General features: G+C 37.9%; 3 protein-coding genes across 6 annotated transcripts; all 3 read left to right on the top strand.

Moving 5' to 3' along the window:
* Positions 1-5,378: 5,378 nt before the first annotated feature.
* On the top strand, positions 5,379-6,775 carry LOC306893587 (uncharacterized protein). 4 transcript variants are annotated; one of them, XM_079455518.1, is made up of 3 exons: positions 5,379-5,548; positions 5,901-6,008; positions 6,182-6,769. In XM_079455518.1, the coding sequence occupies exons 2-3, from the start codon at positions 5,908-5,910 to the stop codon at positions 6,606-6,608; spliced, it is 528 nt and encodes a 175-aa protein (XP_079311644.1). In that variant the 5' UTR covers positions 5,379-5,548; positions 5,901-5,907; the 3' UTR covers positions 6,609-6,769. The 4 variants fall into 4 exon arrangements, with proteins under 4 accessions (XP_079311644.1, XP_079311641.1, XP_079311643.1 ...); XM_079455515.1 differs by having other exon boundaries at positions 5,388-5,537; positions 5,898-6,008; positions 6,182-6,775; XM_079455517.1 differs by having other exon boundaries at positions 5,430-5,537; positions 6,182-6,775.
* Positions 6,776-7,127: 352 nt separating this feature from the next.
* Positions 7,128-10,503, top strand: apnl (actinoporin-like protein). The gene is made up of 3 exons (XM_079455878.1): positions 7,128-7,248; positions 8,367-8,498; positions 9,029-10,503. Exons 2-3 carry the CDS (start codon positions 8,395-8,397, stop codon positions 9,477-9,479), a joined length of 555 nt encoding a protein of 184 aa, XP_079312004.1. The 5' UTR covers positions 7,128-7,248; positions 8,367-8,394; the 3' UTR covers positions 9,480-10,503.
* A 2,895-nt stretch (positions 10,504-13,398) lies between these two features.
* On the top strand, positions 13,399-16,054 carry LOC306894898 (5-demethoxyubiquinone hydroxylase, mitochondrial-like; the record flags this gene model as incomplete). The annotated part of the gene is given in 7 exon segments (XM_079457736.1): positions 13,399-13,436; positions 13,438-13,456; positions 13,633-13,747; positions 13,857-13,861; positions 14,255-14,368; positions 15,596-15,664; positions 16,049-16,054. Coding segments are annotated over 7 exon segments (366 nt in total).
* Positions 16,055-18,347: the final 2,293 nt, after the last annotated feature.

The following is an 18,347-nucleotide window of genomic DNA, read 5'->3' as shown; positions in this document are numbered from 1 at the left end:
ATGAATTTAGAAGAGTCGCATCCCATATGGAATACTAAACGGTGTTATACTAACCGGAAGTATGTGCGGTTTTACAGATGAGCGCAAATGACGTCAATCTCATGGTGTGTGTGAATAAAAATCAATTTGTACACTGTACATTTATTGTAGTTTTAATCTGTTTTGCCCTGCATTACTTAAGCCATCATCAGATTTAAGTGTTATCACTCTGCGGGAGAGTTTTGCTCGAGCAGAATCTTGACTTGATTTGCATTTACGCATGGCAGACTAAACAAAGAGACACACAATGGAATCACCCCATACATTTTAAGCCCATGAACCATGTTTTTTAGTCGAGCTACACAAACATCGGTCTATGTCGTGCACATGTACATAATGAGAGATGGCCAATCTTGTGTTCCTCTATCTATTTCCCTACACACACTCTATAGTGACAGAGACTAAGTAAAAAGCTGTGTGTTGGCCTTTGAAAGTGTCATCTAGTGATTTAGGATCAGTCTGAGTAAAGAAAAGGACTTCGCTCTCTTTAAGGCCACGGCCTGTCATACCACACGCTCTCACAGGCTCCGCAGAGACACACATGCTCCTAAACGCCTGCGCGCTGCGATGAGAGCGACATTAAGCAGAAACAGTGGACGTAAATCCATAACCAGACTCGAGCTCATCCACTGATGCAGTGGAAAGAGAACCGTCACACCTTTGATCTTCTCGTCCACCGAGCACAATGCTTAATTGCACTGGAGGGAGAGAGAGGAATCGAACACAACGTGCACGCACACGTGGGTGTTCGTGCCCTCAGTCGACATTGGAGAAACGTGTGCCGGAGATGATGGGGGAACAACATAGGAAGGCAATAAGTTCTATAATTGATTCTAAGCCACTCTGGATTTCAAAAAACAAATATATTAGACGTGCACACACAAACTTACAGTAATCATCACACAATCACACACAGCTGTCGTGAAATCCCGGGAGGACCGCAGGCCTCCTATTGAACGACAGCATGTTTACAGAGCAATGCTTCCCATTGGTTTTCTGATCGATGGGATTATATTTCTTATAAAGGAAGGATGAGAGGGTGTCTATGAAGGAGAAGAGAGGGAGGGATGGAAGGAAGAGAGAGGCATGAGAGAACATATAAGGTGAGAAAACATATCATACATGCAGTTGACTGGAGTGCAAGACAAGAGTGTATTGATTGCTCTCTCTCTCTCTCTCTCTCTCTCTCTATTTCTTACCACAGTGTTCTTTCTCATTATTACATCTGTCTTTGCTTATCTGTCATTTAAAACTCAGTCACATTACTGGTCATTTTTAACCTTCATGTTCCTGCATTTTCATTATAAATGTAAATTTTTGTCACAGTGACAATAATGTCCCTTGAATGATGACCTAAAAGTGGACATCTTTCACAAAAAAATGCAGTTTATGTTATTTTATTGTTCGCTTAATGCAATAAATGTTTCATACAATGCCACATAAATGGCACCATACAGAGTGAAGAAACAGTTAAATTTTGTACCTTGCTCATATCTAAATGCCTAAACTCTGTATAAGCCATAGAAATCGGGTACTCTGGGAAATATTTGCACCATGACTTTTGAACGTTACTGAGATGTCAACGAGCACTGCAGACCTACAATAGAGATACAGTACCACCGGAACCATCAATACGTTTTTACATATAAAAATTGTCCTTAACAGAAAATTGGGTTCCAACACTGGCCTCAGTGCCAGGGCCATGAAATCACATGACTGAGATTACATACAAACACAGACTAACACAGTTATATTACAAGTATACAATTCTCTGCCTCATACTGCACCATAGACACACTTTTCTGTGTGTTTTAGATTCCAGTGTTTACTCCATAAATACTGTAAAGAACAGCATAATAGCCACAGAAACACAAAGGAACTGTCTTTCTGACAATCCAAGGAGGAGGAACACTGACAGAAGAACAAAAGGAAGAGACGAATAGGATGGAAACAATAGAATGATAGCCACTCGCCTTTAAAGAATGAGGAGAACAGAGCCAATTTTGGGAGGGATCAGAAGAAGAGGAGCTAAAACATGACAGAACCTTACAGAAAGAGAGGAAGAGAGAACAAACTGTTAAAAGAGGCTAATGGAGTGAGGGAGGCAGGAATTCAAATAGCAAATAAAGACAGACAGTTTGTCCCAAATATGACAACTAAAGTATATAAACAATCAACATGAGCCACCAAAGCAAGTTATTTACATAATAAAAGAAAGAAAGAAAGAAAGAAAGGAAGGAAGGAAGGAAGGAAGGAAAGAAAGGAAACAAAAAAAGCGAGAGAAAGAAACTGCTCTTTGTCTTGAAATGGCTGTGACAGGAAACCGAACACAAAACGTCTGACAAAAATGAAAAATGTTTGTTGGAGAAATTTGCATTTTACAGAATTAAACGGATACATGTTTGAAGACCGTTTTTTTACATTCCACAAGAGATATTAATTTTTAATTACAGAACTGATAAAAAATTAAGATGTATTGAAATCACGCTCACACACAGCGACCTCACATTATAATTCTCTGTGCTTATTTGACCCATTTGAACCTTTTTAGTATAAATGTTTCCATTTGGATTATTCAGATAAATGTTGCCAGCCTTTACCTCTATCAGTTTCCTTAATAACCAGTGCCTATTTATTTCTATATTTATTAGCTATTTGAAATTCAAATGATGACACATTTTACACAGAACATCAAAACTGTCACAATTTCTATGCTCTCAGTAGAATCATTGACGTGAAAATCCGATACAATTCTGTGGCTTCAAGGACAACACTATTTTCTAAGTCTTCTGTCTGTTTGATAAGTCAGATGAAAGAATTCCTGCAAGGTGCAGCATTGCTCGCTCTACCTGGGTAGGACGAAAATGTATTCATGTCAAATGTCACCCGATCGATTACTGGACCGCAAAGAAATTAAAGGGCACACTACACAAATCATCAGTACGATAAAATAATAAAAGATAAATATTCTTATACTCTGCAAATTCTCTCTATTTGAACTCATTTATATCTGGGGATGCTACACCCGCTACACCCCCCCTCACCCCGAGTCGGCGATACATATGCACACAAAACTCATCTCAAATGCACTCAGAATGTGATTAATGCCCAAGACTCCTTGTGGAGAATAAACTGAAAAACATTAACCAGGCGTGAAACAACAAACATGCAGCCCAAGCACCTGTCCTTTTTTCTATTAAATTTGTCCCTCTTGTCATACCTTTATTTCTCCTCTCCCACCTCTCATCTGTGGAGTGGCAGCATATATAATCTCCCTGTAATGGACGTTTAATATTTACACTTTGGCGTAATCACTTAAATGCCTGTTTTACCCTGGCCTTTTTTGGTTAGTTGGAGGGCATTTGACAGCCTATTCATCACAAAGTGAGCGTCCCGGAACCTCTCGGCCCCCTTAACAATCAATCAACAAGCAACTCCAACCTCCTCTCACACCTCACATTAGTGCAGCAGTCGCAGCCCGAGTGTATGTAATCACTTCTGTTTGCATAACCCCCCACCACCACCGCACACACACTCATACTCACAACCTCAGAACGAAACCTATTAGTCCATCATCTGAAAGGTCCTACCTGTGAATAGCTCCATAGGCTCTGGGGATTAATCTTTGGCCTTTCAAACGCACGGCAGCTCTATGCATTTAGAGGGACTCCATTGGCTCGAGTAATAGGATGTGGACTAACACTGAAATACATCTAATCATAAGGGTTGCTTTTGATTTCCTTTAAAAGGATTCAGCCAATGTTGAATTGCGTAGCTTGGCTGGCAGAGAGAGTGCGCATCGGGCATTTTGTTGGACATAGACAGTGGCACTTGTAGTTCTAAGAGATACTTAAAGGGAACAGTTCACCCTGAAAATTATGTCAGGAATTACTCACTCTCTAGTTGTTCGAAACCTGTATACATTACTTAGTTTGGCTGAACACAGAGAAAGATTTGGAAGAATGCTTGTAACCAAACAGTTCTTGGACCCCATTGACTACCGTGGTAGGAAAAATTATATGGTAGTCAAAAGTGCCCCAAAAACCATCATCATGAAATTTCAATTCTGTCATCATTTACCGACATTGAAGTTGTTCCATATCTGTTTAAATTCCTTTGTTCTGATGAACAGAGAGAAAGATATTTGGAAGAAATATATATAACCAGACAGTTCTTGCACCCCATTGACTACCATAGTGGGACCAATTGGATGCCATACCTGAATTTACAGCGCTGATCTGTGTTGTCATGGACATGCATTGTATCGATCGCTAAATAAGCTCAAAATGTTGTTTTCTCTTATAAACATAATTATTACTTTTCTTCAAAATGTATATATTAAGCCCCTCAGGAGTCATTTAGATTACTTTACCCCCATACATAATATGAATGTATTTTAATATATTAAGATGGGCTTGTGTTCAACTGAAGAAGGGGAATCATGCACTGTACATCTGGGATGTCATAAGTGGGAATAAATTATGAAACACTTTTCATATTTAGGTGAACAATTTCTTTAATCAGTTTAAAAGATGTATATTTGCTGCCCCCTATTGGGTGACAAATAAAAGCCTCAACATTCTGACGAATAAAACAATTCATTAGTCCTGTCTGACTGAATTTGTAAACTCCTTCTTTGTACATTCTAGTTCTCTAGGAGTAAGCCTCTAGGTGTGTGAAATGGGGTAACATATGTGGTAAAAGAATGGTAAATGTCTATAAATGCAGTGTGACCCACACACCAATCCCACAAGGACATCATTCAACAGAGAAGCGTTATGTCAGAGCCAAAGGTGTGCTTTCTGTCTCGCATGCTTCATCAGATCATAAAATGTACGATCACAAACTGTCACTCTGAAGAGGTATCGCAGGAGACCATGCTCCAACATGCTTTAAAAATATGTAGTCCAAAAACACTAGCTACACTATATATCTAGGATCAAGTGTGCTTTACCTGTGACATGATTCCCATTCATCACCTTTCTAAAGTATTTGGGGTGTTGGAGCATTTGGTACCTTTCGCCCCCAATTTATTTGACAATCTGTCCTGTTACTGACAGGATATTTCATCAGTAAATTATGATGTTGTTTTTCGTTATCCATTGAGCCATTTATCTGCTTGTCTGAATGTGTACTGTTGCAGAATTAGTGTCACAATCTTTTCACCTAGAAATCCCTCCATCATGATGGAGTTTTCCGGGCATTTTTATTGGTCAGGTGCCCATGAAATTTCACAACAGAGCATTGAGAATGAAGATGAATGAATGCTGTAAGTATATCTAAACGTGTCCACTCCCATCAAACTCTCTCACAAATGTTTCCACCATTTTTTGTCTTTCAGTGTTGAGGTGTGGAAAAGAGGACACGCCTGTGTTTGCAAACTTGATGTTGTGTGTGCATGTGTGTCAGGGAGTGTTTCTATATTACACACAACACTTTGTTCGCAACGGGAGCAGTAAAAACTCAATTCTCTCAGCAGCAGCCTCTTTTACAAACAGGTGACTGTCAGGTACTTCTTAATCAATCTGTGTTAGTATGTTTTGTGTGTGCATGATGGCTTGTAATGCAAAATCATGCTGTCACGGTTCTTATTAAAGATCTTTTAGCACCTGAGTTAAAACTGTAGAAGACACTCATCTGTCTATGTGCTATCAAACGTTTACTGGGTGGTTACAGACGTAAAGAGCGTTTCGCTGGATTGGTGTGTAAATGCTAAGATGCAAATTAACTTCATCTGATATGATTGAGGTCTATATAATCTATTGAATAAACTGTCAGCATTCTCTTATTCTCAAAGCATTTATCAGTCTCTTTGTGTAATCTTTGTGGTTGGTTCCTTATCGCTCCTTATCATCCAGCAGCGACAACATGCAGAACGCAGAATGTGTGTCAGCAACTCTAAGCACCAACCGGAACTGCACGGTGGAGATCACCAACATCAGCAGCGTCTACTGTCTCATCAACCCAAAGTAAGGAGAAAACAATGCCTGTGCATGAATTGTCATTACATCCTTAATTTTCATATTAATTTCATGTTTCAGGAGAACAAAGCAGGTGGTCCTATGATGTTGTAAAATATTTACTATAATTTTATTGTCATTTTATTAATACATGGATAATCTCGACTCTAAACTCCTTTCAGAGTATACATGTCCAGCGGGTGCAGCTGTCATCCTCCCCAGCCCACAGTCCGTTCCGCCAAGACCGAGGTCTGTTCATTCACTAAGAATGAAAGCACTGCCACCGGTGCCGTGGGCATCTTGACCTACGATCTCTTCCACATGCAGAATTGCATGTGCACTGAACGCATGGCTATACTGTTCTCCGTTCCCTTCGACTATCAGCGCTACAAGAACGTCTTGGGAGTCGGGCTGTTCGAGAGCAGCCGTGGGTGCGATAAGGCCCTGTATAACCACATGTACGACGGCAAAGACTTCAGCCAGTTTACCCGCATTGAGGCAGCGGGGTCTGGAATCGCCCACAAGGCACACAATGTTGAATTAAGGGCGACCATGTCAAATGTGGGCAAAGCTATTATTAAAATGGAGCTGTATGATAAGATGGGCTGAAAAAGTAAAGAGAAACAAAACAATTGTTTCCTTTAAAAATTGTTTAGTATTCTTTAATATTCTCTTGTAGACAAAAAGAAGCATGATAAATGGATTACATGCATTTGTGTTTTTATCTGTAAATTCTCTCAAAAATGTGACAATAAAAATTCCAAATGCAAAAATCTAATCTTGTTTTGTATGCCAATTCTTTACAGTTCACGTGCCAGATTAAAATGACTATAGGGATATTTCTAAGACCTATTTTCAAAACACTTATCCAGTCTGTTGCCAAGCACATCCTTTCCCAACCCGTGTTGTGTGTAGTAACTTGCTTCTTCAACAAAATTATATTGTGGTATCTAACTGTTCAAGGGTGTGGAACCGTTTCCAGCATATTTTCCCACACCTGTCATAATTGTGCAATGTGTCTCTTTAATATTGATCAGCTTGTTAAAGCTAGTGTGTGCTTGTCAGTGTGTGTGTCCCCAAAGAGGGTGTGTACTCAATTTAAATCAGCATGTTTTTTTAACAATTTGTAGGTCCTCCTCTTGTTGCCGATCATGAAGACAGAGAAACACTAAAAACACAGTGACTCCCTTACCGTGCATCACATCTCAGTGTGTAGAACGAACCACACACTTTCCAGAGCTTCAGAGAGGTAAGCTTTTATTACCCTTAGTGATGAAATATGCTTAATAATCATACCTTAATAATCAAAACTAAATGCCAATGCATGTTTTTATTTCCATGCTAAAATTATATCACGGGAAGACAGTTTATTCAGTTACGGATACTTGAGCAATTCTATTTCACACTGTCCGCTTCTTCTATTAGAGCAGGGAATTATAAATGTTGAAGACTGCCACAGGCACAAGACTTTATAATGTGGTGTTCCCTGCGCATGTTATTATTGTGACCTGCTTTGTGTTCACTTGTTAGCATTGAGGGCTGTAATGAAGTAATGGCGGGGGCAGAAGTTATGTGGGTGTAGGGTCAGACTGAAGGGAGTAACATTAATAACAGCTCTTACATCTTTTATATCACACAGATTTGCATGCACACGCTCATACACCAGCACAGAAAAGTATTATGTGCAGAATTGTCGCAATAGGATTTTAGTTTAAATTTTGAGAATTTTCATAGGAAAACAGTGTCTGGTTCAAAACTTCATGCTCTACTGTATGACATTTTTGAGGGATTGTTCTATTGTTAACTTTATGAAACAATATCCTGCTCCATGTTTTCTGCAATCTGACAGCAGCAGTGAAATGTTATGCGGTCGCTTGTAAACATCGGTCTGGCCTGACATGGCTGCATGAGTAAAGATTCAATATTTTTATCTCATGACGGTCACAGCCTCAGACATGCGCCAGTATTACTGCGGGCATATCTTTATGCATTCAGATCAAGTAAAAAAGGCCTAGACAAGCCTGTGCTTGATGTCAGTGCTCTGGTTTTCAACCAACCCAACAAAGTAATCATTTAGCCCAAGTAAGCCACATGTATGTCAACAGATCAAGATTCAAGATTAAGAATCACAAGCAATTTATCACATCGTGCACAATGTCAACACATTTCATCTGCAAATATTTTTGAAAAAATTTTGGGAGTGTCCTTTTCCCTGTGGTAACTTATGATAGTAAACTTTATATAATAGAAAAACTTAAATTATGTTATTGTCTCTGCGGCCCTGCCGTGAAAACAAACTGACATTTCTACTTGTTTTCGACTGCATATTTACTTCTGTTCTCCGCTTCCCGCCTCTCTCTGTTTCAGCTGTCAATCACAACTATCGCACATCATCATGGCTGAGTCTGCCGAGGCTGCGGCTGCCAATGTAAGCAGCAAGAGAAGCGCCACCATAGAGATCACCAACATGACAAACAACTACTGCCTACTCAACCCAAAGTGAGAGCACAAGCAGAGACACAGCAACAGAACCTGTCCAATGTTAAACCAAATTATTCAGTGGCCTCAAAAATGTATTGAGCTGTTTAACATGCTTAAACCGCATTATTTAACCAAATAGCACCACATGAAGGATGCAAGAGTTTTTTTTAAATAACTCAATTTGTTTTTGCTATTTTGCAATAACAAAAAAATTACAACAGACATTAATTACATAAATATTTCAAGCCACAATCTTATAAACATATACAAACATATTATGTACATTGGACAAGCAGAATGTTTCTAAATTTGCATTCATTTTAAACAATTTATCCAAACAAATTTTCCAACTTTTGATTTGTTATTCTATGTAATGCAAAAACATTCAAACAATGTGTAAAAAACTTCCACTATATGCGACAGCTTTCGAGATTTTTAAGCTATAATATCCATAAAATTGTGTATTATGTATGACACTAAATATTTGTCTTATTACTGCAGCTGCATCTTTTGTGTGTGATAACGAACACAAAATAAATCTTTCACAGAGTCTATCTGGAGAACGGAGAAATCTCCAACCCACCTCAGCCCACCGTGCGCCCCGAAAAAACCGAAGTATGTACCTTCGGCAAGACGGGCTCCCAGGCCACAGGCAGTGTGGGGGTCATGACGTACGACCTCTTTGAGCGACAAAGAAATGACTACATTGAGACCATGGCCATCATGTTCTCGGTACCCTGGGACTACAACTTGTACAAGAATTGGTTTGCAGTGGGCATCTTCCCAAAAGGGAAGGAATGCGATCAGGCACTTTATAAAGAATTGTACTATCAGAAGAACCAGCAGGGCTTTGTGAGGGAGGAGGGCAGGGGATCAGGTATTAACCATGATGGCAGTTACGTGGACCTCAAGGCGACCATGTGTCCTCTTGGCAGGGCCATCATAAAAGTGGAGGTGTGGGATAAGCTGTTTACACCTATGGGTCAGCAGATTTGCTGAGAAAATAAACTGGTTAATCATACTATTCTATTGAATCCAAACCACAGCATCTGTTTACTATCACATTTATTAAGTCAATTATACCATACATTTTTCTTTATACAGTAACCAGAACATTACTTATCTAGTAGCTTTCCAGTGAGCTCGGGCACGCATGTTTGATCTGAATTACTAATCTAAAACCTTTTAAAAGGGAACATAGCCGAGATATCCCTTCATGCTCTGTAAAATCCCACACTTTTATGTCCCGGTTCCTTCTGTCAGCAGAACGCTTTAGATGTGTGTTTACGGGTTGCTTATGCTTACTTGAGGCTAAATCCGCTCCCACATCAGTCAGCCATTGTTGTGTTGTTATTCAGTCCTACCACCTTTTAGGTGATTTTCAGTCCCTCATCAGGGCAGAGATCCCTCTGAAAAATACACTGTCTGTACTGATTGTAGTATTCTTCAAATAAATATTTATTCTGCGATTTCATCTTAATACCTTAATGCCTCTTCTTCCTGAGCATGAAAGCCTGGAGCTGTATGTATTTGTGCAATCAAAATTTCAAATGAGTTTTAAGGCTTTTAGCCATAAGCTGGAAACAATCCTGTGCAAATATTCCATGAAATGCATTTGGAAGGTCCTCATTTCTGAACGGGACAACTGAACCATGGGAATGGGGAGATAAAAAGAATGAATAATGACAGACAAAAAAAAAGATATCAAAGAACTGGTGGGGCTGGTTTTGAATTAAATAAAATGATATCAGATTGGCATTGGCGCATTTTATTTCCACTTCTCCTAAACAACCCATTCAAAAGATAATGAATGACTCTTTAAATTCGCAGCACTTGTGCACAATAAGTTACCACAAAATGAATAATCATACAATAAGGGATGCACCAATACCAGAATCGGTATCGGGCCTAAACTCATGTACTCCTACTCGTACAAATGCACCGATATCAAAGGACAATACCTCATGTGACATAACTGACAGAATTGACGGAAATTTGTTATAAAATTTGCTTTGAAAGTTTCTATTCTGTTTCTATTTTTATTAGTCTTGACAGACATATGAAAAAAAAATACACTAACCCTCTTCTCTCAACAGGTAGTGGTCTAGCTTTTGTTGAAACTAGTAACTTTGTATTAGCACCTAATGTACTATTACTCTTTTGCGTATTGCTCCCCGTATCGGTGAATCCCTACATGTAATAATCATACAAAACAAATGCACAGTACATTCAAGCTACACATTTTATCAGTACGTGGGCGGTTGACAAATGTACCTATAGCAAAAAACTGTTAATAATATATTACTTTAGTTTATTAATATTTATTATATTTATATAATAAAAATGAGCATACTGTAAGAGAAATCTATCTTCATGGTTAATTTTTCTATATTTTTGTTGTCACACCATAGGACAAATTTACGATTATATATATATATATATATATATATATATATATATATATATATATATATATATATATATATATATATATATATTATATTACATTACAGTCAACTATACATGTGAGTTATAGGGACATGGAAACATCAATACCAATTTACCTGTAAGAAAGTGAACTCTAGTTGACAAACTATAGGTGTAGGTTGAGGTTTACAAGCAATTATAACTACCTACCCAAATCCGAAGGGACTGACATCTCATTTAAAGCCCCAGCAATCCAGACATCATGGTCAATGACCAACATTTGTAGAGCTTATACCTCAAGAGACTGCAACGCTATTACCAACATCTCACCTAAATAAAGTCAATACAAAGATCTTTGTTGATTGATTGAGAGCAGAAGTGTTCAGGTTTTCTTCTTCTTCTCATTTTTGTCTCGTCCCCTCTTAATAATATCACAGCTCTCAGTACTCTCAAAGAAGAGCCCTGATAAAAAGGGTTCTATGTGCTGTGTCATTTGCATAAAAAGCCATACATTATACAACAGTCTAAGCGTCAGCTTTTTGGCAAATATTTCAGGAGCTTTGTTGTATGATTTACAAAGGTGGCAAAAGCTAGGCGAGCGTGTAGATTTCCTCCCTTTAGAAACAAAGCAAAAACCTTTCTTTTGCTTCCCTAGTGTGTTAATTTTGCAAAATATAGGGAAATATCTCCCATTTTGCTTAACATTTTGAGCATGTGAGACAGAGGGTGGGAAACCTGGGATTTGTTATATAGAACAGTTATTATTGACACACACCAAAATAAATGAGCCAACAGGTGATGTTTGCCAACTACTTAGTCATTTGCCAGTTTAATATGCAGAGACAACTGTAAATAACCCTTTGGTAGATTCATATTACCGCTACCTACTAAACAAATAACAAGCTGGCTCTGTGCCACTTTCAACATGTTACATGCCGAAACTACAGTACACCATTGTGCAGGATAGACGTATGTTTCTCAGTTTGCAAGTAGCTAAATATTCTGACTTTTGCATGTCTACTTTGTCTGATGTAAATGACAAATATTGACTTTGAATGCTCTAGTAGCCCTGAATAAAAGCGCATGAAAACATCATAAATGCACTGTAAAATGCATGTCACAGACTGGCTACAGAGTAGTCAAAACTGAGTTGACAGCAGCTGTTGCAGGGTGAGACTGCCACTGTGTGGACAGATGAGGAAAGGTGACTAAAATCTGGTCATGAGATATCTGTATTTATATAACGTACTATAAAGACATGTACTGTGTATTATGCAAAAATGCTCAGTGATCATCATTACAGTACTGAAAATGTTAAAAGTTGTTTATTAGTTTTGTTTGTACTAAACGCAAAGAAATGATCTATGCCAAGCAAAATATGGGTAATATACTGACTGTAAAGTGTGAAGCTCCAACTCCAAGTTGCATTCAACAGTTCTTATACTCCAAAATCAGATAAAGTCATCCCGATACTTAAGATTTCATTTGCACACACACATTTTTTATGTAAAAAGCAGCAATTTTCTGCCTATGGTGTCATGGAGGGAGCACATGTAACAGGCCTAATACCCTACACACAATTATCTGTCTAATAACCTACATAAACTTACTTTAATTAGTTTTATATTACATTCTATTAAGATCTGTAAAGAATTCATTTAAAAAAACTCAATCTGTCTCTGCAAATCTCTAACATTATTTACCCGACTGTGTCTCCATACTATTCTCTGATCTCAATGATGACAACCTCCACCTGCAGGCGCCCACTCAATTGTGAGCATATGACCAATAAAAGGAGACTGAATCAGTGAGCACAGCTCTTCATTCAGTGATAACAAATTCTTAAATGAAACAGCATAGAAACATACTGCTACTATTTAACAACATCACTTTGTTGAGATCCAGCATCGTTTGTATGTTCAGCATTAGAACAAACAATAGATGAATAAACGTCCCAATATAAATATTTAGTTGAGTAATCAATATATAAAAACAAAATAGCAAACCCAAGTACTGCAAACTAAACCAAAGATAAATCCAATAAAAACGCATAGCACATTATTTTAATATAGCCTGAACAACATCAACTCGTCAGATTGATTTTTATTGTATTCTGTAGTTCCGAAAACCCTTAATTTGAAGAGAAATTTGTTTTGTACGTTTTTTATGCTTAGAACAGGAACGGAGAAAGTATACATCACATAATATCAACCAAAACAATGATAAACAATAAACAACAAATAGGACAAATACCTGAGCAGTTACGCCGGCTAGTGATGTAATATTCAAGCGCCGAACACACATTTGCGACGCGGCCCATCTGCTCCTTCGCGCTTGCTGTGGTCATGTATAGGTTTGTCAGAGTACAGCATCCACTTTTCTTTGTGATAGACACAAAAGTAAGTTGGATGATTTCAGAATTTCCAACGTGGTTCAGTTAATTTACTGATATTTAAATTGAGGATAGAAAGATTTTTTACTTCACAGGAAGATGAGAGTGGACCATGCCGGAGAATGTGGTGCCAGCCAAATATGCTGGTCAGATGGCCGTTCTCAGCAGCACACAAACAATGACACCAAAGAAACAATAGCCAAGTTCTGCTATATAATTTACATTTATATATTCAAATATAAACCAAAGCATTCACCAGAAATATCCACTTAATAACTACTTGTCAGCACATGTTTTACATGTTTTGAGATGACATTTTAACTACTTTTGCAGGACATGTGGGATCAAGAGAAAAAGCACCTGAGCAAGTTTAATGAGATCCTGGCTGAGAACAGATTGCGTCTGACCGTACTGCTTCCTTTGTGGAATATAGCGGGATTTGCTCTTGGTAGGTCTGAATGTTACACGATTTCCATTCAAAATAAGTCAAAAATTAAGAATTTAACAGAATTCTATAAAATATGATCATTATGTCGTCATTCTTCCTGGCCAATTAGATTTTGTAAAAACTCAACATAAGAAACAAAATATGCAAAAGTCATTATGATGTGTACAGGGTTCCCACTGTCATTGACAGCCTAGTAAAAAATTCTAGTCTTTAAAATAATCGATATACAATTCCAAAAGGTCATGAAAATTTAAATATTGAATATAAATGTATAGTTTATAGCTATGTTCAGCACTAGGTGTAATAAAAGTATATTAGTCAAACCTTGGGAATCCAAAATGTAGTACGATCACTGAATTCATTAGTAGCTATGCATCTTTATTTAATTTAGAGTCAAATGCAGTGTCTTTGAAATGTTATCAGTACTATCCGGTTCAATGTTCCGGATTCCGGTTTGATGTGTGGGCAGATATGTAGAACATATCTGGTTCTGCTCTTCTTGGGTAGGAGGGGCCAATGGCTTGCACTTTAGCTGTAGAGGAGAGCATCTCAGAGCACTACAACAGCCAGATCAAAGCTCTAATGAAGAGAGATCCTGAGAAATACACACAACTGCTACAGGTGTGTCTGAAGTGGGTCCTTCATTCATCTTCATATACAGTGAGGGAAATAATTATTTGATCCCCTGCTGATTTTGTAATAAGCAGTGTGTGCCTGCTTACAGAGAAATGAAGGTTCTATCATTTTTATGATAGGTTTATTTGAACTAAAATCCAATATCAACCCCAGAATCTGGCTACAATTAGATTTGCATTTCAGTTATTGAAATTAGTATTTGATCCCCTACCAACCAGCAAGAATGCTGGCTCCACAGATTGGTTATGTGCCTATATGGTTCACCGATTAGTCCGTCACTTTAAGAAAGTACCCCTTAGTCAGCTTGTGTATATAAAAGATGCCTGCCAACAGAATCTGTATCTTCCATTTCAACCTCTCCACCACCATGGTAAAGACCAAATACGTTTCAAAGGATGTCAGGGACAAGATTGTAGACCTGCGCAAACCTTGAATAGGCTACAGACAGAAGCTTGGTTGGAAATAGAAGAAATACAAAATAACTATCAATTGCCCCTGGTCTGGAGCTCCCTGCAAGATTTTGGAGGGAAAGAAATGGTGACTATGACCCCAAGAACACCATCCCTGCCGAGAACCACTGTTTGAAACATTATGCTTTAGGGCTTTTTCTCTGCTACGGGTAAAGGATTACTTCACCGCAGTTAAGAGGCTGAGGGACGGGCCCATGTACCATGAAATCTTGGACGAGAACCTCCTCCCCTTGACTAGAACACTGAAGATGGGTCATGGATGTGCCTTTAACATGACAAAAACCCAAAACATATTGCCAAGACAACCTAAGAGTGGCTTAAGCAGAAGCACATTAAATGTCCTTGCCAGTCTCTAGACCCTAGTCCTATAGAAAATCTGTGAAGGAGGCTAAAACTCCAATTTGCTGTGCGACTGCCAAGATACCTTAAAGATTTACAGAGTGGACTAAAATGCATCATGATATATGTCCAGACCTGGTGACCAACTAATGAAAATGTCTTACCTCTGTGCTTGCCAACAAGGGTTTCTCCACCAAGGACAATGTTCTGTTTTGCTCAGGGATCAAATACTTATTTCCCCATATCTTTAAATATTCAGTCTCAGTTTTGAATAAATCTACCAGAAAAATGATAGACCCTTCATTTCTTTGTAAGCTGTCAAACTTACAAAATCAGCAGGGGATCAAATAATTATTTCTCTCACTGTAACTGTACATAAAGATTAAATATAATTTTTCATCAGATGATTAAGGAGTTCCGAGATGAAGAAATGGAACATCATGACATAGGATTGGAGCATGATGCTGAATCAGTAAATTTGATTTTTTTTTGCATATGGCATTGATTATCTTGCATGAACTAAAATATTTAAAAAGATAGTAATGTAGTTTTAACAATTGGTGTTTGTCACAAAATGCCACAAAATGTTTGTTCTTTTATTTTGCAAACATCTTTATTGCAGGTGCCTGGGTATTGCCTGACGAAAGCAATCATACAAACTGGCTGCAAAGCCGCTATGTATGTCTCAGAACGTGTTTAACTCTAAATAGTTTTTGTGAATTATTTAAAAAGGTCTCCTTGATAGCTTGTAAATAGTGATGCCACTTTTAACTATTTATACATTGCCAATATTATTTTATCATACCCAGCATGTTGTAAAAACAGAGGTAATATGTTTTTATTTGCGTTTTTGCAGACTTGAGACATTAAATTGCAGTTTTGGGACACAAGAGGGCAATCTTTTCAAGTGCGCAGAAAAGCTAATCCAGACTCACATTGAATAGGTAGTTCTGCAAAGTCAACCCACACTCTATCACCTAAAACAATGAATGTATTTTAAATTCTGCTTCAATACATTTTGCTATATCTATTTCGAGGCCCTCCCAAACATAAACGCTGTATATTTTAAATGCCAGAAACATTTGCATGCAGTTTTAGGCTGAATTGTCACATGGGATGGTTATGAAAAAAATAACATAATCTGTGAAGTAGTGCAGTCAGGAACAGCTGTCTTGAAGGCCCTAGAAGTCTCCTCCCTCCTGTGGTTCCCATGATCTAATCTATGTGCCTGCCCAGAGCGGTCTGGAGCCCCTGTAGTCTCCAGAGAGAGCATGGGAGCCTCTGCCAGGATTTTTCCTGAGAAGTTTCTGTTCAGCAAAATGCTATAGGTTGTGAATTCAGTCCATGTTAGGAGTTGTGTGTTATGGCTTAGGAGTTCAGGCTAGTCTATAAGTATTCCACAATTAATGTTCTGGGCCATTTTCTTCTTGTGACTGACTAAATGTATGCTCATGAGAGGCTTGTTTAGTTTGGGACAGAGCTACTGTATACACAAACTTTGAGAGAGAGAGAAAAGCTGATGCAATCCCTGTGTAACTACAGCCTTCAGTCTGCCGTTGGTTATGACCACATGTAACCCTTAAAGGACTTCTCTAAACTTCTTAGGTTTAAAGCACAATGTTACAACTGGGCAATACAGCCTTAAATAAAAATGTTTAGTGGATTTGACCAAACTTGTCCAAGCTTTTGTAGCTTGTTGTATAAACTTTATTGTGAAGCCTTCTGTAAAATATCATTACACAATACAGTACAAATCTTTTTTTTGCCCCCATTCCCGTTTTCTTATAGAGCTGAAAGTACTAATCTCAAGACTTTGTAAAACTTGTCTTTAATACAAACTATTTGCATTGTACCAAAGTCAGAGAATTTGCTTAATGCAATGCAGAAGCTGCCAACAAGGCTTGTTTTTCATAAGTCTGTTTCAGAGGAAGCTGAGCCATCTGGAAACACTGCATGACTTACTCATTGTGAACAGTGTTTCTGAATAGCACACTGTTCCTGAGGGCCACTTGGTGATATATATGCATAAAATATACACAAAGAGTCCTTATGCTGTGTTCACACCAAACAGAGCAAATAGACAAGTCATAACAAACAAAGCAAAGATGCAAATAGACACATTCTCGTGCTGGGCGACGCGAATGAGGCGAATCGGTCAGCGTCCAAGTTGACAGATTTCAACTCCAGCATTGACAGCTACTGTTTTATGTTAACACATCGCCCCTCACATGTAGGATTACATTTATTTTTTATTTTAATCTGTGCATTAAATATTCAATTTACTCTACTTAAATGTGTATTATACAAAGTATACCGATACATAAGTCTTAACACAGCACTGTACATCAGCATCAGACATTTTATTTAGATACTAAAGTAAATTACATAAAATAAGCAAAGATTTATTGAAAGCAGATATTTATTGACAGAGATTAATTAACATAACTTTGCATTTTATATTATTGTTTTTCCACTAGTTTAGCGGGATGTCTGTTTTTTGACAACTATCAAAAACATCACACTCCCAAACATCAGTCTCAAAAATCATTAAAATATGTGTTTACTTTCACATCTGTAAGGTGTAAGAACGAATATCAATAAACCACAAAAAGTAATATATCAGGCAGTGAGGTCAAACGAAATGACTGTTAATGTTTAAATGATGTGAGCACGGGGCTCTTTGCAGAACAGTGAAGCGTACACATTAAATAAATAGAGAAACAGTTTTAATATTTAATATAACTCAAGTTTAATTCATAAATGTTCCATATAATAGCATAATGACCAAATTCATTAATCAAATTACCGGTGTCCAGGTTCTCTGAAGACCAGCATACCATGTTGCGACAACGTTCTCCATGGGATTAATTCACAACGTTATTTGAGGATGTGGCTACAACATTTCTGGGAAAAATTTGTACTTGTAATGCACTTGGCATTACAAACATTTACAGGTTTTGACACTGTACAGGTTGTGCTGAAGAGCTTATAGGCATCATCATCAGAGTTATGATTCATATAATTGTGACTTTGGCTTTCAAAACTTCCCCCAGGACATGTGCTAACCACAAAATGTGTTTTTTATTTAGAAAGAGGGCTCCATTCAACTCGTGGGTAAATGCAAATAATTTAAGCATTTATTCCGTGTGTTTGTC

This window comes from Barbatula barbatula, assembly GCF_947034865.1.
Source record: "Barbatula barbatula genome assembly, chromosome: 5".
Classification (NCBI taxonomy): domain Eukaryota; kingdom Metazoa; phylum Chordata; class Actinopteri; order Cypriniformes; family Nemacheilidae; genus Barbatula; species Barbatula barbatula.
Note: the sequence above shows the minus strand (reverse complement) of the source record. Positions and strands in the feature narration are given on the sequence as shown.

Coding starts and splice junctions, on each gene's coding strand:
- LOC306893587 (XM_079455515.1), top strand. CDS start 5,425: ATGTTGTGTGTGCATGTGTGTCAGGGAGTGTTTCTATATTACACACAA. Junction 5,538..5,897: donor GCAGCCTCTTTTACAAACAG/GTGACTGTCAGG, acceptor CTTATCATCCAG/CAGCGACAACATGCAGAACG. Junction 6,009..6,181: donor TACTGTCTCATCAACCCAAA/GTAAGGAGAAAA, acceptor AACTCCTTTCAG/AGTATACATGTCCAGCGGGT.
- apnl (XM_079455878.1), top strand. CDS start 8,395: ATGGCTGAGTCTGCCGAGGCTGCGGCTGCCAATGTAAGCAGCAAGAGA. Junction 8,499..9,028: donor TACTGCCTACTCAACCCAAA/GTGAGAGCACAA, acceptor AATCTTTCACAG/AGTCTATCTGGAGAACGGAG.